Consider the following 24,507-nt stretch of genomic DNA (forward strand, 5'->3'; position numbering starts at 1 on the left):
ACTTTACAAATAGGGGATTGTTGCAAAGTCGGAATAAAAATCCGTTCGATATCATGACGTTCCACTATACCGCTAATATTTATAGCGCAAAATAGCATCTACTAATAGTAAACATTTTATCAGTTTCCCTTGGAACTATTCAACCCAATCCTCCTTGACTTTTCGAAAAAAATTCTAATAATTCGAATAATCGACGCAACTATCTCTCTTTTTCAAACAAGGTCGGAATTTACTATTATATCGTTATTCCTGGGAGGAAGATTAAATGGTTATAGCGTACCTCTCCACCACGGCCTGCTTAGGGGTGACTTCAGCATGAAGCTGGGGCAGTCCTGGGGGCTGAGAGACGACGGAGGGAATCGTCCCACCGCCGTCGAGGCAACCCCCTGGTCCAGAGCCACCTCGATCCAGTGTGTTGATCTGACACTGGTCTCTTGTCACATTGCACGAACACTGTTATTAGATCAAACCGATTCTGTGCATGTCCGCTGGTGGAGTCAAGTTTGATTTGTGTTGTCAGTTGACTTGGAACGCAAAACTGTCTCTAACTGGGCATATTTTACCGAAAAACACTGGACGAAGACATAAACTGTTGATGATATTAAAGTTATCGGACTGGGGGTTTCAAAAAGGTACGATAAACGGTCTCTAAGGTCTTGTTTTGTCACTTTGCAACACAGTCACCGTAGAATAAACGACACACCAACGTTCCTGAACAGTCACAACTCCGAAACCGTACGCATTTTAAAAATATCTAACCTCTTGACCCTAAGTACGAATATTTTTGTTTATGGTACTGACAAACGAGCAATAATAAACGGAAAAAAACAAACCAACTGTCGTTTTGGGGTATATCTCCGCGGGGAACGGCCGGCGTTCGCTAAAAACTAATCCACGGAACCCGGTTTTCAACGCACAAGTCCGATCAACTCAAGACGCACCTTCAGTCTTTCAAAATCAGGGCTTTCGACGACGAAAACACCATCGCCAGTTTCGGTTCCGTTGAGACCGCGGCCATTTTCGATGCGTTCCAGTGCAGCCACCTGTCACACGCGAAATGACGATGGACCACGGGCGAGACGGATACGGGACGGAGGGGCGACAAGAATCTCATGGCGTGTGACACATGAAAGCTTGCGTTCAAAAGGGTAAAGCTGAATAAAGCTTCTGTCAGGCAACCAAACACACTCGAAGCTTTATTTCCCGCCCTCTATGGATATCGCCCAAAAAACAGAATGCAGATCTCTACACAATGATAATAATATTCGCAAAATTATATGTATATCATATTTGATATAAGAAAATATTTAAATTTTGCATTAATATATAAACAATTAACTATTTACATTATTATATAATACAAGCCCTGCCGCCTAGATGGCGCCACCATATAAATTAAACTAGATATTAAAAAGGAATAACCTTACGATCACAGAATATACTCTTTGTTTTGCGATATTCGCTCTGACCTGTAAATATTTCAAGCTTGAAAATTCTCAAATCGTACTATGAGAGTCGTTTTTAATAATAAAAATGATATTATTTATTTCTACATAACTAAATGAGTACGGTAGAAATAGACAATTTCTAAAAAAGAATCGAAAAGTATTATATAAATCTAAATCTGGCTACGCGCTGCTCTGGTATTGTTTGATATTAATTATTAGTCGTATAAACAAAGGTATTCGAACGAAGATGGAGTATATACACTGTTTTACAGTTACTATGACAAACTATAATAGAGCTTAACTATAAGATAAATTATCAATTATAGCTCAACTATGACAAATTACAATCCAAACAAAAGAGTTTAAAATGTCCTATTGCGTTGAAACCTTGGAATGAAAAATATACAAAAATAGTTTTCCACTAAATTACAACATTATACAAATATTTAAAGCTAATACCGACTATTTGCCGAGTTTTGTGACCAAAACCATACAATAAGTTAAATTTTATATTTATTTTTTTTATTATCTACAGGCAACCAAATATTCACTAACTTAAGGAATGTCAAGGTGATAAATCGAAATACATTAAGGCTACGGGACAATTTAATTAAAATAAAAAAACATCAATTTACTAAATACAGTATATTTCTCGTTTACATAGAAAAATACCGATATAATAAATAAAAATCCATAATAAAAGGATTTAGATGCTATTAAAATAAAGAATAAAACCTTATAACAATCTATTACACCTAGATTACAACATAATATCAACATAAAATACTAGAATTGCAGTCTTTAGCAACATATATTATAATTATTATATAATCTTTGGAACAGTGTGTAACTACCACAACATTGACTCTACATTGACTTCGTAGACGTAATTTGGCTTTGTACAGCCCCTAAGCCACCATCATGCCCTCTCCAGAAGCTTATAGTTTTGCCGATAGCTGTCGGTCATGGCATAAGTTTCGTTGCTGTACGCGCCAGGTGTTAGAGATCCCTTCTTCTGGAATATTCTGTCTTTGGTGTTGATGGCGTCGGAATCCTGCGCTGTGTTCTTGGCGTTTTCTTTCTGTTCTTGGTTATGATGGTAGACTCGGGTGCAGGTGAGGATGGTACTCAGAAGTACGAAGAACTCGACGAGGACAACGGCCAATCCGATGCCCAAAAATGCCACGTAGTGTTCTCGATACCACTGCTCTAATTTTAATTGACAACCCTGAAAAACAAATAACGAAATATAAATTTAAAAAGTATTCATCATCAAGGAATGCACAAAACCTCATTTTATAAAGAAATACTATTTTTGTTCAAAGAATTTTATTTAAAGTCATAAAATTTTAACAGGTCAATTGAAAAGTCCCCGGCCTGACACATAGATGGTGCTACTAGAATTAAATCCATATGTTTTTTAGTCAATCCGAATCCTCAAAAGATGCTTGTATAAATTTGACAGCTGTCGGATCATTAGTTTGTGAATTATAGCATTTTGAGTGAATCGACTTTTGTTATTGTGAAAAAAATGGATAAAAAGGAATTTCGCAACAACACAAAATGATTTTGAATGGCCGTAAATTGAAATTGAATGAAATAGCAAACACTATAAAGATATCAACTGAACGTGTATATCATATCATTCACGAATATTTGGGTGTGAGAAAGCTCTGTGCAAAGTGGATGCCGCGCGAGCTGACTTTTAACAAAAAACAACAACGAGTTGATGATTCGGAGCAGAGTTTGAAGATGATCAAGCGTAATTAACTCCAATTTTTGAGTCCTTATGTGACAATGGATGAACATAGCTCCATCATTTTACTCCGAAGTCCAATCGATAGTCATCCGAGTGGACTGCAAACGATGAACCCGCTCCAAAGCGTGGGAAAACGCAACAGTCGGCTGGCAAGGTTATGTCGTCTGTATTTTGGGATGCGCATGGAATAATTTTCATTGACTACCTTGAAAAGGGAAGGACCGTGAACAGCGACTATTACCTAGCGCTATTGGATCGTTTGAAGGACGAAATCGCTGAAAAACGGCCGCATTTGCAAAAAAAGAAAATGCTGCTTCACAAAGACAATGCACCGTGTATATTGAATAAAAAAAATAATTTTGTTAAAAAAATGTGTTTGTTACTCTCAATAACATAAAATACTGTCAAAAATATATTTTTTAAATATAACATTATTTTTTAAATAAAAATTTAAAACAAAACTTATTGAATGTCCTGTCATGTCATATTATCTGCCCAATAAGCGTAATTCCAAATATATATTATTTAAAATTTCCTAGTTTCTAAATAATACGGTTATGTTTACTAATAAAAAATATGTGGGTACTGTTTATCATTCATGTTAATGTATAATAATGACAGCGTTTCCTTTATGTTTGTAATGTACTTAAAATTTTACAAATTAAGCTGAGAAAAATTATTTTGTATTTTGTAAGTAATTTCATTATTGTTTAAATTATTTTCTTCCCTCAATACATAAGATTAATGACAATTAGATCAAATCTAAAATTGAAGCAAATTATCAGATAGTAGCATTGCCTGAAATCATCATGTCTCGGGGATTTCGCATTTCTGTATAATTTTGAAATCATGTAACCCGCCAAACAAAGCTATGTCTGGTGAGTATACTGTGTGCTGCCGAATGTTATTATATATGCAACTTTGCGTTTGTTACTCGCTATTGCTGGTATAATTAGTCTCATTTTTTGTCTGCTGGACATCCTCTTAGGCTAACATACTGTAAACGACCCTTTCTCATGATTCATTTAAAGCTGTGGTAATTTGAGGCACAGATGTAGTTCAATAATATTATAACTTTGTTGCTTTGTTGTAGACTTGGGATGTCTATATCACTTCCAGTTTTGATTTACCCAATTGTACGTATTTGTGTAAGAGTATAATGCAAAGCTTTACACGAAACTCCGACCTTTTCTCCAATTGGTCCATTAAATATGGTTCCTCGTTCAAAATGCAGATAGCACTCTGTTCAAGAGAAATCTGTTTAACTTTTGCGATTTTATCCACTAGTAACTAGCACATGAATGCCACAAAATACACAGAACTCTAAACTAATAGTGTTTAGCCGACTTCAAAAAACGAGGAGGTTCTATATTCGACTGTAGACGAAAGAGTCCTATTGGTATTTAGAAGTTAGAAGATATTTCTTTAAACATTATGGGGACCTACAGACAACTAATTGTATAGGTACTTTGAAGTTATTTAGGTAAATTGATAATGAAAACCCGGACCAGACTGCTATGCCCTTCAAGGGTTCTTGAGGAGTTTTAGTAAGGGTTTGTTTACCAAAGTCGTTCAGTGCAAAAGCCGTTCAGTTTGCTTTTTAAGCATTAACCATATCATATAGAAAGCCGTAGAAATATTGCAGGAAACTGCCTCTATGGTGGTAGTGGGTGCCTAGCCCAAACAATACAAAAATAATAATATTAATTTGTGTCATATACACAAAATTAAATTAGGAACAAAACAAATCTAATTTAATATAACTGTTCGAGCTCGGCACTGACTTTAAAGTGATTAGTTTGAAGAAATTAAAATAATATTGTAATAAATAGATAAATAGGTTTAGGTAGGTATTAAGCTAAATTGTGTGTATATAGTAGAATATAACATACATGTAGTAGATAGGTTAAATAAGGTTTTTATTTATTTTTATTTAGTTATTACAACGATTATTATGTATATATTCTATTTTGAAACCTTTTTTTGTCTTAAAAATCTTAGTTTGATTATATTTTTTCTTTTTAGTGAGTTCCTTATTTATTTTTGAAGTCGTTTCAATTTTCTTATAATTTTTATTGAATTTGTAAACCTATATTTAAAAGATTAGACAAAATTCAATATAAAAACATATTAAAACATAAAAACTATTAAACACGCCAATTCTCAAAAATCAACACATGGCGGTGTAGTAACCTTTGTGCCCATAAAAGTATGTCGGTCTTTTTTCGAAATAAGAAACAATTGATAAAAAACTAGTAAGTTTGTTGATTATGGTTATAAAAACGGTTGTTAAAATAATAAACACCAATCAAAAATATTTATTTAAAGAAGTATTGCGGTGCTTTTATGTCAACTAAAATAGGAGTCCCAAATATTTTCGATATATATTTAACTTTTATATTGAAATTGGTAAATACCAAATTCATCTTAAAAATAAACAAAAATTAACGGTTATATATAATAATTATTAGAACATAACATAAGATATTGACACCAATATGAATTAAAACCAGCTAGTTTAAGAGTCAGACAATTAATTTGGACTCAGTTATTCAGTTATGCGATATACTCCAAATTCCGTCCATAACATCCAAATACTTTCCAAATACTTACTTCGGTGTATCTAAAACCATTATGAATATTTTTTTCCAGAGCTTGGCATAAACTCATATTGACGGGATTCGGGTTCAAATAAGCGGCACTTTCGTTGGTATTTTGCAGGATGCAACAGGTAAGGGGAATAGCCAGCGGCTTCCCCAACGCTTGTAGTCGCCATAGTGACGTGTCGTATTCGTTCGCTGAATTTATTCCACAACATCGGAACTAAAAAGAAAAATATATATCAAATAATTTACTATTCAGGTAACAATTAACGTCGTAATTAATGCTTTTTTTTAATTACATCTTACATTAAATATGCCTAGTACAATCTTAATTTATTACTATTATTCTGTTGCATTTCCATAAATATACAAGCAAGACAACACATATAAACTATAAAATTTCATGTGATTTGGTTCTCTTCAATCATCTGATTTCCTGCGTGTTGTCCAGTAGCTGTATTACTTTCATGTTGTTGTGATTTGGTAACCTTATTTCATTATTTAAGACGAAATCTTGTATGTTTTCGTAAATCCATTTGATTTTGAGGACTTCGTGCAGCTCTTGGTTGGTTACGTAAAGATAAATATTAGTAAGACCTTTGTTTTAACAGCGTTGGATTACTAGATAGTTTGATATTTTAGTGCAACCACATATTTGCACTCCATAGGTCCATAGGCATCTTATGACTGACTAATAAACCAACCTCCTTGATTTTAGGTGAAATTAAGAGTATATTCGGACTAACTATTACAGTTGCTTAATGTTGAGTCTGATCTGTTCTTCTTTTTGTCTAACATGATGTTGATAATTAATTTGTGGCATTTTTTATTTTGTAATATAATTTACAAAATAGTTGCCCTGGACTAATTACTACTTTTTCTTATCTATCCTGCCAGAGAACTTTAGATGTCATCCATGAATCAACTCAGTGATTTCAATCAATAATACAAGTTAACTGCTTCCTTTATGGGAGGTAGTCGGATAAAGTAACATCTGGAGAATATGAATATTCTCAGACATACGGATCAATAGTGTCATGCTCAAAATAATGATGAAAAATGCTTTTCAACATTTGAAATTTCAACAACACAAGTATTATAGCTAATATTTCCAGTTACAGTTTCATTTAGTTTTAATAGTTCATATCAGATCTATGTCGATGTTCCATCCCTCTTGACAACGATTTCATCGATTGGGATTGTTGCAATAGGTCTTCTTGTCGTTGAAGCAGCAGATAGCAAACAAAAAATGTATTTCAGTATTCCTGGGTTGCAGTACATTCAAAGCTTTTAGACTTTTACCAACTTTTGATAAGTCATAATAGAAGAAACATCAGAATGATGTGTTATCTAGGAATTTCTTAAAACACTACGAATTAATTTTAACACCTAATAAAGTAAAAATAAATACTATGATGGAGTAAACTTACTGTAGTTTGTGCTAAATCAACCGCAGCAGTAAATTGATCCTGACCACTGACACCGTAATTTCGTTGAAGGCTCTTGACCATGGTTTCGGCATCGATTCCCAGACCCATACATTGAGGCCATAGCCAGGTTACAGCGTAAATGGCACATTCTCCGACAAGAACAGCCATCACAAGTAAGAAATACTGAAAAAAACATGACGGTGTTTATTGAATATTTTATTGTGATATCAATAACCGAAAAAATAATTCTATTTTAAAGTCCAATTCTGTCTAAATTAAGTTAGTTTGTAACTCCGAACGATTTTCGTTTACTCATTATTTAGTGGGTTATATAGATAGACAATGCACTATTGGGTTTATTATCAAAAATTAGCTTTATTCATCAACGTAATCTCCACCTAGAGAAACAGCAGTCACTCTAGCGCCGCTCTAACATTTCAATACCACTTTTGTAGAACGATTTATCTTTTGTTTAAAACGGACCTGGCACCAGTTGCTATCCACTCAGATGATGATGGTTTTGATTCCGGAGTGAAGTGATGGATCCATATTTCATCCATTAGGACATATTGATGCAAAAATTCCTGTTTGTTATCTTTAAACATGGCCAAACACTGCTCAGAATCATTAACACGTTCTTGTTTTTTCACTCATTTTCAACGGAGTTTCCCCATAGTCAAATGCTCATGCAATATAAAACCACAGGTTCTTTTGATAACTTTACGATGTTAGCTATCTCACGCAACTTCACTTTTCGATGATTCAAAACGATTTTGTGGATTTTTTGGTGTTTTCTCGTGTTATCACCTCATTTGGATGTCCGCTGCGTTCTGCATCATCGTTATTTCTACGATTACGTTTGAATTCAGAAAACTAACGTACAATTGTTATTTTTGATGAAGAGTAGTCCTTATAACACTTTCAAGCCATTGCTTCGCTTGAACGGTATTCTGTCAAGAAGCAGTGTAAAATTAAAACACGGAATTGTTTTTGATTCATTCTTACAAACTTACGAGCAGAATATGATAAAATTTTAACAGCTTTCGTTTGAAGATTATTGCTAACTGAAAGGGCAGTGAATAAAGTAAAACTAGTGCTACCTATGTTTTAGACTCTGGTCTTTTCAACCCATGTGTTATAGGCTGATATATAAGCAGATATGAGTCAGAAGAGGTATATAGAATAGCGCACTTAAAATAAATCAGCAATGTTTGTCCAGCAAATTTTATTCAATTTATCAACTTGTGGTCTGACATTATCTAGCGAAAAATACCGCGAGTGATAGTGATCCAGAATATTTTGTTTGGGTGAACATGATTCCGAGACAATATTTGTCACGGGAAGTCTCAAATGACTTTAGGGGGTTGAACTCTATTTTTTATATTCAATGCTCCAACATAAACCGATTAAATTTGTTGTAATAATTTCTGCAGGTTTTGTATCATATTGTTAAAATAACATTAAAATATTATATAAATATTAGGCACTTGCATGTATTTTCATCAACGGTATCTATTGATGAAACAGTAGCAACTTAGTCGTCTAAGTTGTTGCATTTGATGATTTTTATATTTCCCTACATAAAATAATAGTTTTTAATCAAGTTATTAAATTTATACAGATTTTTTTTTAGTTACTTATTCGACATTCATTATTTTGGTGGATTAAATGGAAGAAATATGTTTTCGAAGCCCATCAAAGACTTTTAAAAGTTTATGGTGATATTCCTCTGCAATCTCCCAATTGGTGTTTTGATTGCAATTACAATGATTGACCTGGAGACCAATAAAGTTTGAAGACAATGAATTGCAAGATTTATTGAACGAAAATTCATCCAAACCAATATTATAGTACACCACATGGGTATAGAAGGTAAAGAATTGGTCCCAATACGCTTATTTGTGGTACACCTTAGCTTCATTTATTGTAGAGTAGGTTTCCTCTTGTTTGATTCTAAACATTCTAGATGTAATGTAAGATTTCAATAGCTCAGTGTGTTGTTTTGCTAACATTTTCTTGAGCTTATAAATTAGACCGTCATATCTTATCGAAGGCTTGTGCTACATCCAAGAATATAACTGAATGTTACAGCTTTTACCTTTACCATGTACTTTTACTTTCAATTACATCTGTTATTCCATGCACTTGGTCAATCGACGAATGCTTGTTAACAAAAAACTAATATTGTAAACAACTAATGTGTATGCATTTTTTTTCTTTATAATCGGTTTTATCCTTTTCAAGAAAAGTTTTTCAAATACCTTAGATATTACTGCTAGAAGTGAGATAGGTCTATAGCCTTTTATTTCATTTGATGATTTTCCAGGTTTTCGGATCGTGATCATTTCAGACATCTTCGTCTGGGACATCTTTTTGGCGAAATGTTGCATTTTCAAGTTGGTGAGTTTTAAAATCCCCCTTCCTTCGGTAAAATAAAACTGTTTTTTAAGTAAAATACAAGTTCTTGTTGTTTTAAAACCTTCATAATAATATATGTTTCTTTAGTTTCATAACTTGTATACCTTAACTAATCTGATATATCGAAGAAACCAATTATTTATCTAGCGCCCCTGTAAGAAGATCTTAGAAAAACCGTACTAAATAGTTTTTCTGTTGATTTCGTTTCAATGTCCATAGAAAATGTTCAATAAAAATCTCTAATTTGCTAATTACGTTCTAGTTCTGACTTTTAAATCTAACAATCTAATTAAGCGTTTTCTCTTTTGTTGCGTATGAAGTTGTGTTAAACAACAGTTGAAACTATTTTATTTATGTCTGTCTTTTAATTGAATCATTAGAAATTGTGTTTTGTTCGAATTAAACGTAATCATTCACTGAAATGTTTCTATATATCATCATGATTAAACCCTACTTAAGTTAGATTAAATTCTAAGGTCGCACACTGCAGTAGGTGTCAATGGTTGCAGTTCTATATTTCCCTATAGTGGTTACATTTTGTAATTATTTTTAAAAGTATTTGAAATTCGATATACCCTCACTCTACAGACATGACCAGATATGACATCATATAACATATAGGCTGAAAAATTCCGGATGTAACAAAGAAAACGTGTTTTTTTGTTCGAAATTGGAATTATTAATCAATGTAATCTCCATTCAGAGGCACACAATTATTCCAACGCCGCTCTAACATATCAATACCACTTTTCTAGAACGATTTATCTTTTGCTTCTAAACAGACCTGTTAACAGTTGCTGTCCACTCAGATGACGATCATGGATCCATATTTCATCCATTGTCACATATCAACGCAAAAAATCCGGTTTGTTGCGTTTAAACATGGTCAGACACTGCTCAGAATCATCAACACCATCTTATGTTTGATCAACAGTGAGCAAACGCGGCATCCACTTTGAATAGAGTCATAGCTAATGTTCATGCAATTTAGAACCAACATGTGCTTTTGATATCTTTACGATGATAGCTAACTAACGCAACTTCACTTTTCACTCATTAAAAATTTTTGTGGATTTTTAAAAATATTTTCTGGTGCTACCACCTCATTTGGTGTCTCTACGACCACGTTTGAAGTCTCTAAACCAACGTTTTATTGTTGTTTTTGATGGAGTGGAGTCCTTATAACACTTTTCAAGTCATTGCTTCGCTTGAAGGGTATTTTTCCCATCAAGAAGCAGTGTAAAATTGAAACACGAAATTATTTTTGATCCATCGTTTTTAAAATAACAAAAATAGTGTCGTTCTTAGCACATAACTCATACTTATATAACTTATATAACTTATAACAGTTAAATTCGATGGTTTTAACAATTTTTTTCCATGTAAAATAACATTTATTCATTCAATTACATTCTTCATTACTTTTGCTGCTCCATCATATCCAACTTGTCGGTTTTAGTTTAAAGTATTTAAAAGTGGTGATTTTAATATTAATTGGAAAAACTAATAATGAAACGCAAGATCAAAACCCAATTGAAACTCCTAAAGAGCTTTCGGACAGCTAAATCTTAAACGTAAAGAGTCATGATCTAGTCCAGGGAATCTAGTCATTCATATCGACGACTAAGCGGGGCATTCATGGTTATAAAGTCTTGCTCTGCATATTCTGGGATCAGTAACCGAATTATTAAAGTATTATAGTCAATTGAACAAAGTAATTGAGGTATTGAGTGTAAAAGAACGCGAGTATTGTAAGTAAAAAATGGACAGAATAGTCCAGATATGTGGCCAAATAGATAATTATTTGCTCACAAATCTTAAATGGTAGCTTCACTTAGTATAGTGAAAACAAATGATTTTTTGATAATCAGGGGGATGTAAATCTCTATAAAAACTATTGAAATATTTATAGAATTGCACATATTTAAATGAGAACTTTTCAACCAGGTCTATTAACTCTAAAAACCTAAGTAAAATTTTTTTTCATCGAAATTGAATTGAATTACTAAACCGATAGAAAGTGTGGAGAATGAAAATTGAATTGTACTACAGGAAATCTATCACGTTTCCTACAAACAATGCTCTCTTGGAGAAATGGTTTTATGTCAATTTGTTTTCTATTTGCGTTTCATAATAGATTAAGTGGAAAACCTGAAAAAAAAAACAAATCAACTTATAGAACAGGATGTTTTGCAATTGCAATTGTTGAAGCATGAGATGTATTTAACAGATATAGGCTGATCTGTTTGTTCTACGTATATACAGTGTGTAAAATAAATAGTGTTATTGATCTCGGATATCATCACCGGGTTTTGGATCATTCAGTCATTGACCATCGTTCAGTTTAAACGTGCCACCATCGATTGTCCAAGAGACCCTTCAGGTAACACTGCGTAGCCCTTTTTCTATTTCTTTATATTTCATATAATGGCAATAAATAACGGCCAAATCACGTAACCATCACTGTTTTATTTTCGAGCTACCTCTATTTCCATAATCTCCAAAATATTAAGCACCTTTTACAAGCATTTTAATTTTATTTTATAATTTCATTTTCATAATTTTCAGCATGGCTGTAAATATTAATTAAGATATCTAAAATAAATTATATATTTAGCTTTCGGTCTTCAGAAGGCAATTATTTAGACATGTAGGAATTCGTTCATCAGTAGCATCGACCAACGGCTGCATCTCTCCATTGTGCTTATTATCATATTTTTGTTATCTAATGCACAGGAAATTATTTTTTATTAATAGCTTTCGAATCAAGTTTTCATTTATTATATTTATTTATTAGGTGTCTGAATTCCAATAATTTTTCACTTAAAAATTGGTACAATATCTGTTAATAAAAATATTTTCCGCAATTTTCCACAACATGTTGAGAACGAAGTTGGTTGACAGAGATCCAACAATCAATCCATTTCGCACTTCTTCAGTATTTTGAATTTATGTGCTAACCAAGCCATGGTGCATCGATTTGAACAAGTTGTGATCAGAAGGGGTTATATTTGGCGAGTATGCTGAGTGAGACAAAACTTCTCATCCGATCTGCAACAGTGTATCTTTCCCAACTCTTTAATGTATGGCGGAGCATTGACTTACAAGGAAATAACTTTGTGTCTGTTACTCGCTATTGTTTATCTTTTTTCCAACAATACGTTTATCAATTTTTTCAGTAAGCTCGCATAGTAGTTAAACTAGGTTTTCGTTAAATAAGCCTGTATATACTCAAATATACTTAATGAAAAACTGTTATTGAATATCACATGTCACAAAATACATGTGAGCACATGATATATGAATTTGATGGAAAACAAAAAAAAAACAGTGGAAAACCATTTATTAACATTTAACAATTTGGTTTGATAATTTCCTTTCGGAAGACCCGCACCAGACAGTGCTTATTAAAATCGCTTTTCACGAAATTCTTAAAAACTAGAAGTCAAAGGAAACTAAATATAACAACATTATCTTAACAGAACACGATTCTTTCTTCTGTAAATGGTGTCTATTCTTCACGAATCCTTGTATCCAATTGATCCAATATTACGAGAATAATCTGTTTATTGTTTTACCAATGTTAGATATAACTAGAACAACGTTCCATTTGATCCTAAAGACCGTGACTTTTAAACGATTTTGGACCTCGAACTCACTTCGTGCCGAGAAGTCAGGCCCACGCTACTCTCCACTCTCTTATATGGATTGAGAACCATGGTGCTAACACATTTTAGCATGAAGCGACTAAAATAGGGTACATTGCACCGCTTGTTATATTGTTATTTGCAACACTAGCAGTTATGGCTTTGACAGATCAAACGTCCACTGTAAAAATGAAGCATGTTTTCGATAACACTATTAGGAGACTAAAAAATTTAAATAAATTTGGCTTCAACAATCACCAGCACTTAACTGTTAAATGGCCCTATTTTATAGGGATATGTTTAGGATATAATAATTCTCAAACAATTATTCTTGAAACGAACTCACACACAATCGACAATGTAATGCAAAACTGGGTTAAAAGAATGAGCTACTGCCCAGCCATTTGCTGTAGCAACATTCGGAAGTATTTACAGATGTATACATACTACACCCTATATATACAAATAAAATCATTAACAATTACTATTGCAAAATATCCCGTTCTGTATAGCGATTTTGTTTGTCTATTGAATTTTTACACTCGATTTCTAATGGAATACGCGACATTGTATGACACAAAAGACGATTTCTCTAAAACAGTATTGTTTACGGAACATTTCAAAGGTAAATTCTTTGCGTATTATATAATCCAATTTTAAAAATTAGAAAAAGAACAAGATCGCAAGAATCATTATCGTACAGAACAAAAAATGATCAATTAAATTAAATATTTTTAATGATCACGTCTTTTTTAAAGTTGATCATTGAGGTTAATCTATTCATAATCATCATAAATCCATAGCCTGCGATCGGAGAGGGGGTTTCCTCCTAGACAAATACGTTGCTGTTGGTGCTGCAGGACTTATAAATATTTTAAACCAGATCTTGCCACAGAAAGAAAACAGATCTTATAATCTACAAATGGGGAAAAATCTTATTAGAGAATATCAGCTAATTTATGTATGCCCTTATGACTAAGATCGAGAGGTTCACTAGCGGAAGTAAGGAAATTGCACTCTCAATGGTCTGCAGAGAATTTTGAGATTTGTATTGTTTTATTGTTTTAGAATGGTTATAGAGAAAAATTATAAGCTTTAAGGTCTCCATTATTGTGAATATATCAACATAGAAAACAGTAAAGCCGAGAAGTTCAGAGAGCTTAATGTGAGCCTGTACAGATTATATAGAATTTGGGTCCACCGACAGAATTTCAACCCAAGCTGACCTAGATGTAAAACGCATTAAATCCTGAATGATAAAAGGACAATTTTTGTCTAGATTTTTTGGATAATTACCAACTTTGGATTTCTCATATATTTTTTATCTAAAATAATTAGATATTCTTGTATAATGTTATTGTTGAGCTGATGTGCCTTAAAATCGGAAATCCTTCAGTGCAAAGGTCATTCAGTTTGCTTTTTAAGCACTAACTATAGCTTATAAGATATCGTAGTAATATTGTAGACACCTGCTTCTATGATATAGTGATGAGAGCGTTCAGCTGGCATACGGTGGTCGCGGGTTTGATTCCCAGCGGGGGCAACAACTTTTTGTTGTTGTTCTAGTTTAGTTAGAATATTTGTCAAACCACGTAGGTTAGGTAGCGGACCCCGGAATCTGAACCGTTCCTTATTTTCAATCATTGTCTCTTTATTCCTATTTTTCCTCATACAGGATGCACCAGTACATAACCCACCCATCGTAATACTTAATAAAATAACTACGTAATTTATTGAGTAAATATCTAACACTAAAAAAAATATTTTGATTTTTAACAGTTTTTGATTATTTTTATTTAGTTATTACAACGATTATTATGTACATATTTTATTTTCAAATGCTTGTTTTGTGTTAAAAATCTATTTTTTATTTTTTGACTTCCTTATTTACTTTTTGAAGTCGGTTCAAATTTTTTGTTAAAAGTGACGCAGTGATGCTACTGCAGATGTCTATAGAACATGCCAAGAATTGTGCCAAGAGAAAGGATTAGTGAGGTGGATTTAGGTAAACATGGGCTTAAACTTTACGAATATAACGTTGATGGTGATCGCTACTGGGGTAGACTGTTTGATCTTGAAAACACTACGAGAGAACAGTTGTTCCCAAACATAAAAATTGAGATGTCTTTATTGCTGTTACTGCTATTTTCCAACACATCGATCAAGCGAAAATGTAGTGTCTTATAATTTAAAAGCAGAGAACCGTAATCGACTAAATACGGATACTCTAGTGTCTTTAATGGCAATAAGAGAAGTGATTGAGGTAGTGACCCTCTTACTGTTGCGATGGTCTAGGGTCGAATCCTGCTGGGGCATGGTTGTAAATTTATGTTTTTGATTGTTTAATATTTGTGATTGTCCTAGGCAAAAAATTTAAAATACAACAAGGAAAATGATCCCAGTCACTCCAGTAACCAGACTGGGTAAAACCAAATGTCTTCTGGGATGATTTCTAAGTTGATCACTCGCCAGTCGGTAGGCTTAATGCTGAGGACCGTGGTTCGGAACTCACGTTAAACTGTAGGTCTAGTCCAGATAAACCCTAGTTGGTAAAAACGAGACTTTAAAATATATATAAAAAAAAGTTTAACCCATCAAACCCATTGGCAACCCTTGATAATTACGTAAATGACAAATGATAATATGATAAAAGAATGCTATGACTACCACATAACTCAAATTGTTTTCAATAAAAATCTTCAATAGCTTCATTAATGGGAAATAATGAAATCATTCCAACTACTTAAATTGTAGACTGTTATAATAATATCAAATGAAGCAAAATTTACGTTTATATTTAGCATCATCAATTGTCGAGTCCCATAATGTTAAATCAAATCAGAACTAGAATCTATCTCTAACAGGAAATGTTCAATTCTTTCTCCCTCTTTTGTTTAATGAGTATTTATTGTCTTTAATATTAATTTAAATTGTTCCACGTCAGCCAGCGGTCAACGGTGTCGCCTATTCCGGCATTGTTTCGAGCGAATGTTCAATTGTTTTATAACGAAAAGATTCGCCGGCTGAATAGCAAAGAGCAGGCTACGGATCGATCCTCGTTTGACCGATATCACGCTCGAATTTCACTTTTTTTCAGAAAGTGTCGATATCGTTGGAATTGCTTTTGCCGAAATTGATCGGATTCATTTATTTTGTTAGTTTTTTTGGTTTTGTTATATTGGATGTAGGAAAATTAGTGTTTAAATTATATTTATATTTTTTATTGCATGTTCTATTAATTATATAGATAATATTGTTCAATACATGTTGTCACCTGATAAGAGGTGGCGCTATTAGGTTCGTCAGTTTTCTAAAATAGATACTACATTTTATAGACATGTACAGATTATTGCGATTGTTTTAAGTCGCTAAAACAAATATTTTTTTGGAAATGAAGGTAGTGATTTAAGGAACAAATTGTTGTTACAGCCAACCTATTAGCCATATTCGGCACCCTTTATTTTCCTTTATAGAAAATCCTTTTTGATCGAATTGATTACTTATTATGATTGAAGTAATAGCATCCGTGAAAATGAATTTTGAATTGTTTTATAACTTTCAGTTCCAGTGATGGAATTTATGAAATACCCACAAATATGCTCAGTGTAGGTTCTTTCTCCTGTTTCTGTTTCTAAAACCTAGTTCACCAATCTACTAGTTTAAGGAAAGGAAAGAAGGTAGTGTTCAGGGATATAATATTTAATAATAAAATGTATTTTAAAGCAAAAAATCGTGTCCAACTGTTATTTTTTTGTCGCTTTCGGTTATTTAACAGCAAAATGTCAACGTTGAAGGATACACAAGACAATAATTAATATATAATATATAAGACAATAATAACGATAATTATTAAGTGTTAAGGGACCGATTCATATGAGTTAATTTTTTTGATAATAATGAATCTCTCGTAAAAATCCCATCAACCTATCACTATTGTCGCCGACAAGAGTATTTCTATAATTATTCAGTCCGAATCTTATTCTTATAGTCTTATGAGTCGCTCAAAAGGTGGAAAACCTAAACTGCAGATCTAATTTCAATGAATAATATGATACAATAAATGTAGTTACTCTAGGAAAGTAGAATAGGTCTTATATTTTAGAGTCTCCTTTTTACCAACTAGGGTTTATCTGGACAGGGTCTACTGCTTAATGTGGGCTCTGAATCGCAGTCCAGTGACCAACTTAGAAATCATCCCAGAAGACATCCGGTCTTACCTTGCATGGTTTATTTCCATAAATAATATCCTTGAAAAAAAAAAAAGAAAAAAATCACCATAAAGTTAAACTAAGAATGTTTCTACAGTTGGTTTTAATTGCAACATCGCCTATTTCTCTATTAATTGATTTAGATATATTGATATATAATTGATTTAAATACGAAGTTGGTTTTATATTGCATGAGCGTTGGCTATGAGAAATCTCTGTTTAAAGTGAAACCATCAAAAAAGAAAGCATCACTTCAATTCGGAATCAAAAGGATCGTCATCTGGGTAGACAGCAACTGGTGATAAGCATATTTTGAGGCAAAAGATAAATCGTTGTACAAAAATGGTATTGAAATAAGCGGCGCTGGAATGATAGTGTGGCTCTTGATGAATGAATTTTGAAGAAAAAGAACGCGTTATGTATTGTGCCTGACAATTTATAGGGGTTTGCCTCACACCTCTTTACCGTTAGGCTTCAGGATGGTTACCATGATCGTACCGACCACATATCATCGCCAAATTCCACAGAAAACCTCCGGTAGTTGCAAGTGCACGTACTTTGCCGCCAGCACATCAATCCTGGAGCCATTAGTAGAGCATTTGCCCTTCTATGCCCTTAATAACATTTACTCTATCAATCTCCTTCCTATCGACCGGTCGCTTCCTAATCACTACCACAGAATTACCAGTTAACTTTATTCAATTTTCCGATGGCATGCTGCTAGTCAATATATTTCCATTGGCAGAAAAAAGGAGGACATACCTAAGGACATTCTCCCGTTCTGTTTTTAAACCACCTTAAACAGTCCACAAAACTTTATTTCCACGCCATTTTCTGCTTGCTAGTGGTCGCCACTTGATTTATTTCCTGATGTTGTGATCCTGCATTGCTTCCCTCCTTCCTGTCCTAATTGGACAGGCCTTTTCCCTTGAAGGAGCTAAGCTCCTTTTATTCAGATTACTTGATCCTGATGTTTAGTTATTCGTGTGCGATCGCATACATATTTTCCCACATTGTAACCACCTTTATATGTTTCCACTTTAATTTATTTTCATATTAATTTCTTCCTTTTATCCATGTTTCCAAAAGACCTTTAAATTTTGAAACTGTCGAGCATTTGTTCAGGGCAAGGTGAAGGTAAGACCATTGTGTGAGGTTCCGGGCATTTATACCTGATACCCGTTCCATCGGATTATTCTGCCCTTAGTCGGTCACCAGCCAGTTTGACTCCCACTTTGCAGGAACAACCCATGAACTGCTATTGTGCCTGACCATGAAAAGTAAATATTAAGTAAACTGTCATAATCCCAAGTGTAAAGTCTATTTGAAAATGATTTGGCCAAGGAGAACCATCCACATTGATACCGAAACGGAATATTCTTGATCATACCCCTTCATGAAACTGTTGTTGCAGGTGTCTATCGACGTCAGTTAAACAAATGAACAACGACAACCAAAAAATACAGACACATTATCCTCTTACGTGATAATGCTCGGTTACACATTGGAGTTGTGAAAGATACACTGTTGCAGCTTGAATGACCACACCCAGATCGATTGATGATTGATGCAGTATGACTTGACGAAATACGAAATACTGAAGAAGTATGGAAATGGATAGAAGATTAGATAGCCGCCAATCGTACTTTCGACACTGTATCGCCGTATTGCCAGAAAGATACTAAAAGTAGTAGAAAATATATTTATTATTATAACATAACAGGTCAATTGACAAGTACATTTTTTTGGCAAAATTAGTTTTTTTATTCAATATAATTCCCTTCAAGGGTGATACACTGATTATAGCAACCCTCTAACTTTTCGATACCATTTATGTAGTAGGATTGGTCCTTTGCTTCAAAATAGGCCTTAGTCTCGGCGATCACCTCTTCATTCGACGAAAATTTCTTCCCATCGAGCATTCTTTTGAGATCTGAGAACAGGAGATAGTCGCTGGGGGCCAGATCTGAAGAATACGGTAGATGAGAAAGCAATTCGAAGCCTAATTCATAGATTTTTGCCATCGTTTTCACTGACTTGTGACACGATGCATTGTCTTGGTGAAGTACCACTTTCTTTTTTTTCAAATGCAGCTGTTCTTCGCCAATTTTGTTCTTCAAACGGTCTAATAATGCTATGTAATAGTCGCTGTTGATGGTCCGCCTTTTTCAAGGTAGGCAATGAAAATTATTCCATGCGCATCCCAAAATAGAGACGCCATAACCTTGCCAGCCGACTGTTGCGTTTTCCCACGTTTTGGAACGGGTTCATCGTGTGCAGTCCTCTCGGATGACTGTCTATTAGACTTTGGAGTGAAATGATGGAGCCATGTTTCATCCATTGTCACATATCGACGCAAAAACTCGGGTTTATTACGCTTGATCATCTTCAAACACTGCTCCGAATCAACAACTCGTCGTTGTTTTTGGTCAAAAGTGACCTCGCGCGGCACCCACTTTGCACAGACCTTTCTCATACCCAAATATTCGTGATATCTTTAGGGTGCTATCTAGAGCGAGTGTATAGTAATCTGCTATTTCATTCAATTTCAATTTACGGTCATTCAAAATCATTTTATGGATTTTTTAAAATGTTTTCTTCGATAACAACTTCTTTTGGGCGTCCACTGCGTTCACCGTTTTCGGTGCTCATTTCATCACGTCTAAACTTAGCATACCAATCCTTGATGATTGATTTTCCTGGGGCAGTGTCCATTTTATCCATTTTCTTCACAATAACAAAAGTTGCTTTACTCAAAATGCTATAATTCACAATCTAATGATCCGACAGCTGTCAAAATTAAACACGCATCTCTTGAGGGTTAGGGCTAACTAAAAAACATATGGATATAATTCTAGTAGTGCCATCTATATGTCAGGCTGAGGATTCTTCAATTGACCTGTTATATTGTACCAATTTTTCTAAACAACTTTTTGAAGTAAACAATGATCAGAATACATGCAAGCACCTAATACTTATATCAATAAAATGTTTGTTTCATAAAAAAAAACATTCGAAACAAACAAAATAATTTATAAGCCTTATTAACATCAACCTTTGTCATAAATTAAACGGGAATGACTAATTGGATTAAGTCTCGTTCAGCATCATCAAGAGTTATTCTTTAATAAGTCGACCTCCGAGGCCGCTTTAAATGAAACGGTCGTCCGTCCTTTTTAATGACCCGGTTCCAGTTTAATTTCCTAAATTAGACCGTTGATTTTGCACGCATTGCCGCTACTTACTATCGATAACAGCCAGTAGTTGTGCAGACAGGATGCCCAGCAGCCTAAAATACCGGCGGCCGCCAACGACAGACCCAGAAGAGCCAGGCCGATGGCGACGTAATACAGCATCGGGTGAGGGAGGTCGGAAAATGGTCCCGCGGCCAATAGTTTCGATAGCAGGATGCGTTCTGGGTCGAAGAGGACCAGCATTGCTCCAGTTACGAGCGTAAAACCGCATCCCTGAAAAAAAAAACAATTTATTAAATGCATTATAATGGTTAATTACTACGATTAACACTATTATTATTGAAAAGATAAAAAGAAAAATTGTAAATTAGTTCTGTTCGTTTTTAAAATATGGCTCTGACTTTTTACGAATTCATTCTTCAGAATTTGTCAATAACACCGGTTGCGCACGGGTTTTACTTAATATATTGTGATATATATAAGCAAACTTAATTATTTTTATAACATCTTTATTAGATACGCTTAGTACAATCATAATTTACAATTAATTTATCACTATCTTTCCTATGTAATTGGATTAATTCACAAGCAAGACGAGTACGAGAAAATACATCAATATGTATTCCTCAATTATAAAATTATAATAACTTATAGCTATAGTTTACACTAAATGTATAAGTTCACTTTATATAAATTCGTATGGCTTTGTTCGCTTCACTCTCCTGACGTCCTGCGCGCTGTCCAGCAGTTGTATTGCTTCCACGTTAGTATGATTTAGTAATCTTCTTTCGTGTTTCAAGGCGAAATCTTGAATAACTTCGCAAATCCATTTGATTTCCAGGTCATCGTGCAGGTTACGTAGCGATATGCATTGGTAATCAATCGAAGAACCTTGTTTTGACAGCGTTGTATGACTAGTTGATTTGAATTTTTAGTGCAACCCCATATTTGCACCCCATAGGTCCAAATTTGCTTTATAATTTTATTATAAATCAACCTATTTGATTTTAGATCAAGTTAATGTATCTTCCGACGAACCAGTATAGTTGTTTTATTTTGGTTCTAATGTGTTTTGCTTTTTGTTTAACGTGATGTTTCCAATATAATCTAGATGGATCATATAATCTATCGTCAAGATGGATTCCAAAGTATTTAGCTGATTCTGCTTGACGAATCGGGCATCCATTGAGTGATATAATTAAGTTCTTATTATTTCGCCGCAGTGCAAAATTAATGTAGACAGATTTGGAGCTATTAAGTTGAATTTGCCAATTTTTCGTCCATTTGTAGATTTTGTTGACTGCCACTTGCACTTTTTCTATTGCCCTAAGCAGAGATATATCTTTTGCTATAATAATTGTGTCGTCAGCAAAGGTTCCAAGTAGTGTTTCTTTTGTTGTTGGAATGTCAGCCGTGTAGAGCACATACAGGAGGGATCCTAAGACGCTACCTTGTGGAACTCCAGCCGAAATAATTTTAAATGTCGAGAACGCCATTTCGTGCGATACTCTAAATTTTCTTCACATGACAAAACACATGACTCCAGCAATTGACAATAGTTACGCGGTAACAATTTGCTCATCTTACAGATTAATCCCAAATGCCAAACCCGATTAAAAGCTTGTGAGACATCCAGGAATATTGTAGGGCAGTATTTCTTTTCCTAAAACGCTTTTTCAATAGCCGCAGTTACTCTGTGCACTTGATCGATTGTTGAATGGTGATTTCGAAAACCAAACTGAAAATCTGGTATTAGTACAAAATTTTTAATACGTTTAAATATTAGTTTCTCAAATAGCTTTGATATTGCAGGTAGTAGCGAAATAGGCCTGTAAGATTCGACTTGTTCTGCAGGTTTGTCAGGTTTTTTGAGCATAATTATTTGTGCCACCTTAAAGCATTCGGGAACATGCTTCAGCCTTAAACAGGCATTAAATATATATGTCAACATGATGATTGCTTTTCGTGGCAGTTGTTTCAATAATCCAGGTGAAATGTCATCTATACCAGGTGCCTTTTTAGGATTGAGGTTATCAATTTCAGTGGAAACTTCCAATGTAGAAATTAGATTTAGATCTACATCGGGTTGATAACAGGAGATCCATAGTAGCTAAGTATTGTAAGCAAACTTAAACGAAAGGTGCGATTGGACATTTTTACTTTCAAATATATTTGCTTTCAAAAATGTTATATAGCTAAAAACTTACAAAGTTATATGGCTTGGACGGTACACCTACTGTTGCGATAGTCGCGGGTGCGAATCCTTCTGGGGCATGGTCGTAAATCTATGTTTGTGATTGTTCAATATTTGTAATTGTCCTTACGCAAAAGTGCAAAATCCGACAAGGAAAATGATACCAGTCACGCCAGTAACCAGGCTGGGTAAGACTGGATGTATTCTGGGATGATTTCTAAGTTGGTCACTCGCCAGTCGGTAGGCTTAATACCGAGGACCGTGGTTCGGACTCCGTGTTAAACTATGTCCGCTCCAGATAAACCCTCGTTGATAAAAAGGAGACTTTAAAATATTAAAAAAGTAATGCTTTCAGTGTACTGGCGTTATGGTTTGATGAAATCGTTACTCTTGTTCTTCTGTATAAGCTCCCATATTGTCCTTAAATGTATCCAAATGAGAATGTAACATGTGCATGTTTTGAGATATTCTACATCCTATGATGCAAAAATTCGAAATCATCATCAAATCAGTTCGTCATAATTTTCAGCTCCATGGTTACCAATGAAACCATGAATTACTTCCTTATAAGGGTATATTGGTCAGATCGTGGAACCACTAAGAGTATTAATTAAAAAAATATCGTATTGGCCAAGATTTATTTCTAATTGCCTCTATTAATGTTATAATAATTATTTAAAAATTATGTTCCTCTAGTTTGTTAATCAATATCTTAAAAGCGATATATTCACAGCTATATAAAATCACATTAAGTACATATACTACATATATAAAATAATGTTATGAATTCAGTTTCTGCGCATTCATGTTATGAATACATTCTTGTAGCTATCATTAATTCTTTTTTTTATTATTTAATTATTACATTGTTACTAGTCGTTTCCGTCTAACCTACAATTTGTCTTTATGATAACTTAAATCTAGATATATAACTAGGAGGACCCATCGGCCCTATCTCAGTCTCTGGTGAAATAATGTTTATACGTGTGACTGCTATATTTTTTATTATATGCACTTTACGACAACACTACACAAGATCAGATGGTTTCATTCTTTTGAGTCTGTGTCCTGTTCTGGTGGTATCCAAAAGCTGCAATACTTCAATATTCGTGTGAGAATGGAGTCTTTCCTCATGCCCCCTTGCAATTCTCTTGATTTTTTGACTGACTGTGGGTATCTGAAGGTTTCGATGTAGGTAATCGGTCCTATAGTAGTTGGGTGCACCCACAATACCTCTTAGGACTGTTTGTCTGATTGTTCTGAAAAATTTGTATTTTATTTATGTTACTCTTTGAAGAACATCTCCATAATTGAACTACGTATGTCCATATAGGTTTCAGTATTTGTTTATATAGTATAGCAATTTATTATATACTGATAATTGTGATTTTCTTCCAATTAGCCAGTACATTTTCCTATATTTCAATTCCAATTCTTTTCTTTTCTTCTTTATATGTTCCTTCAAACGAAGTTTTGCATCGAGATTCATTCCGATGCTATCAGTTAATAAACACATTTTCATAGATTCTACCTATATAATGTTAGTACATAACATTATAATTTTATAGATAGAAAGAAATGTATGACATTTGGGAACCACCGAATT

General features: G+C 33.9%; 2 protein-coding genes across 5 annotated transcripts in view; both read right to left on the reverse strand.

Annotated features, from left to right (window-relative positions):
- The window catches only part of LOC143191328 (uncharacterized), a 144,538-nt gene extending 143,397 nt beyond the window's left edge, over positions 1–1,141 (reverse strand). For 2 of the 4 annotated variants that reach the window (XM_076396274.1, XM_076396267.1), the window contains exon 1: positions 281–1,119. The gene's annotated coding sequence lies outside the window, so the exon portion shown is untranslated. Of the gene's footprint in view, positions 1–280 lie in introns of all 4 variants that reach the window. The other 2 variants (XM_076396280.1, XM_076396291.1) reach the window with 2 other exon arrangements.
- Positions 1,142–2,078: 937 nt separating this feature from the next.
- Tsp68C (Tetraspanin 68C) overlaps positions 2,079–24,507 on the reverse strand; it is a 34,486-nt gene continuing 12,057 nt past the window's right edge. Inside the window, exons 2-5 of the mRNA XM_076396433.1 lie at positions 20,759–20,980; positions 7,241–7,423; positions 5,821–6,030; positions 2,079–2,676 (exon numbers count right to left, since the gene is read on the reverse strand). Coding sequence (XP_076252548.1) covers positions 2,368–2,676; positions 5,821–6,030; positions 7,241–7,423; positions 20,759–20,980 — 924 coding nt within the window. The 3' untranslated portion in view covers positions 2,079–2,367. The remainder of the gene's footprint in view (positions 2,677–5,820; positions 6,031–7,240; positions 7,424–20,758; positions 20,981–24,507) is intronic.

Source organism: Rhynchophorus ferrugineus, unplaced genomic scaffold (genome assembly GCF_030347505.1).
Source record: "Rhynchophorus ferrugineus isolate W39M unplaced genomic scaffold, kcgeb_rfMv2 rfM1, whole genome shotgun sequence".
Taxonomy (NCBI): Eukaryota; Metazoa; Arthropoda; class Insecta; order Coleoptera; family Curculionidae; genus Rhynchophorus; species Rhynchophorus ferrugineus.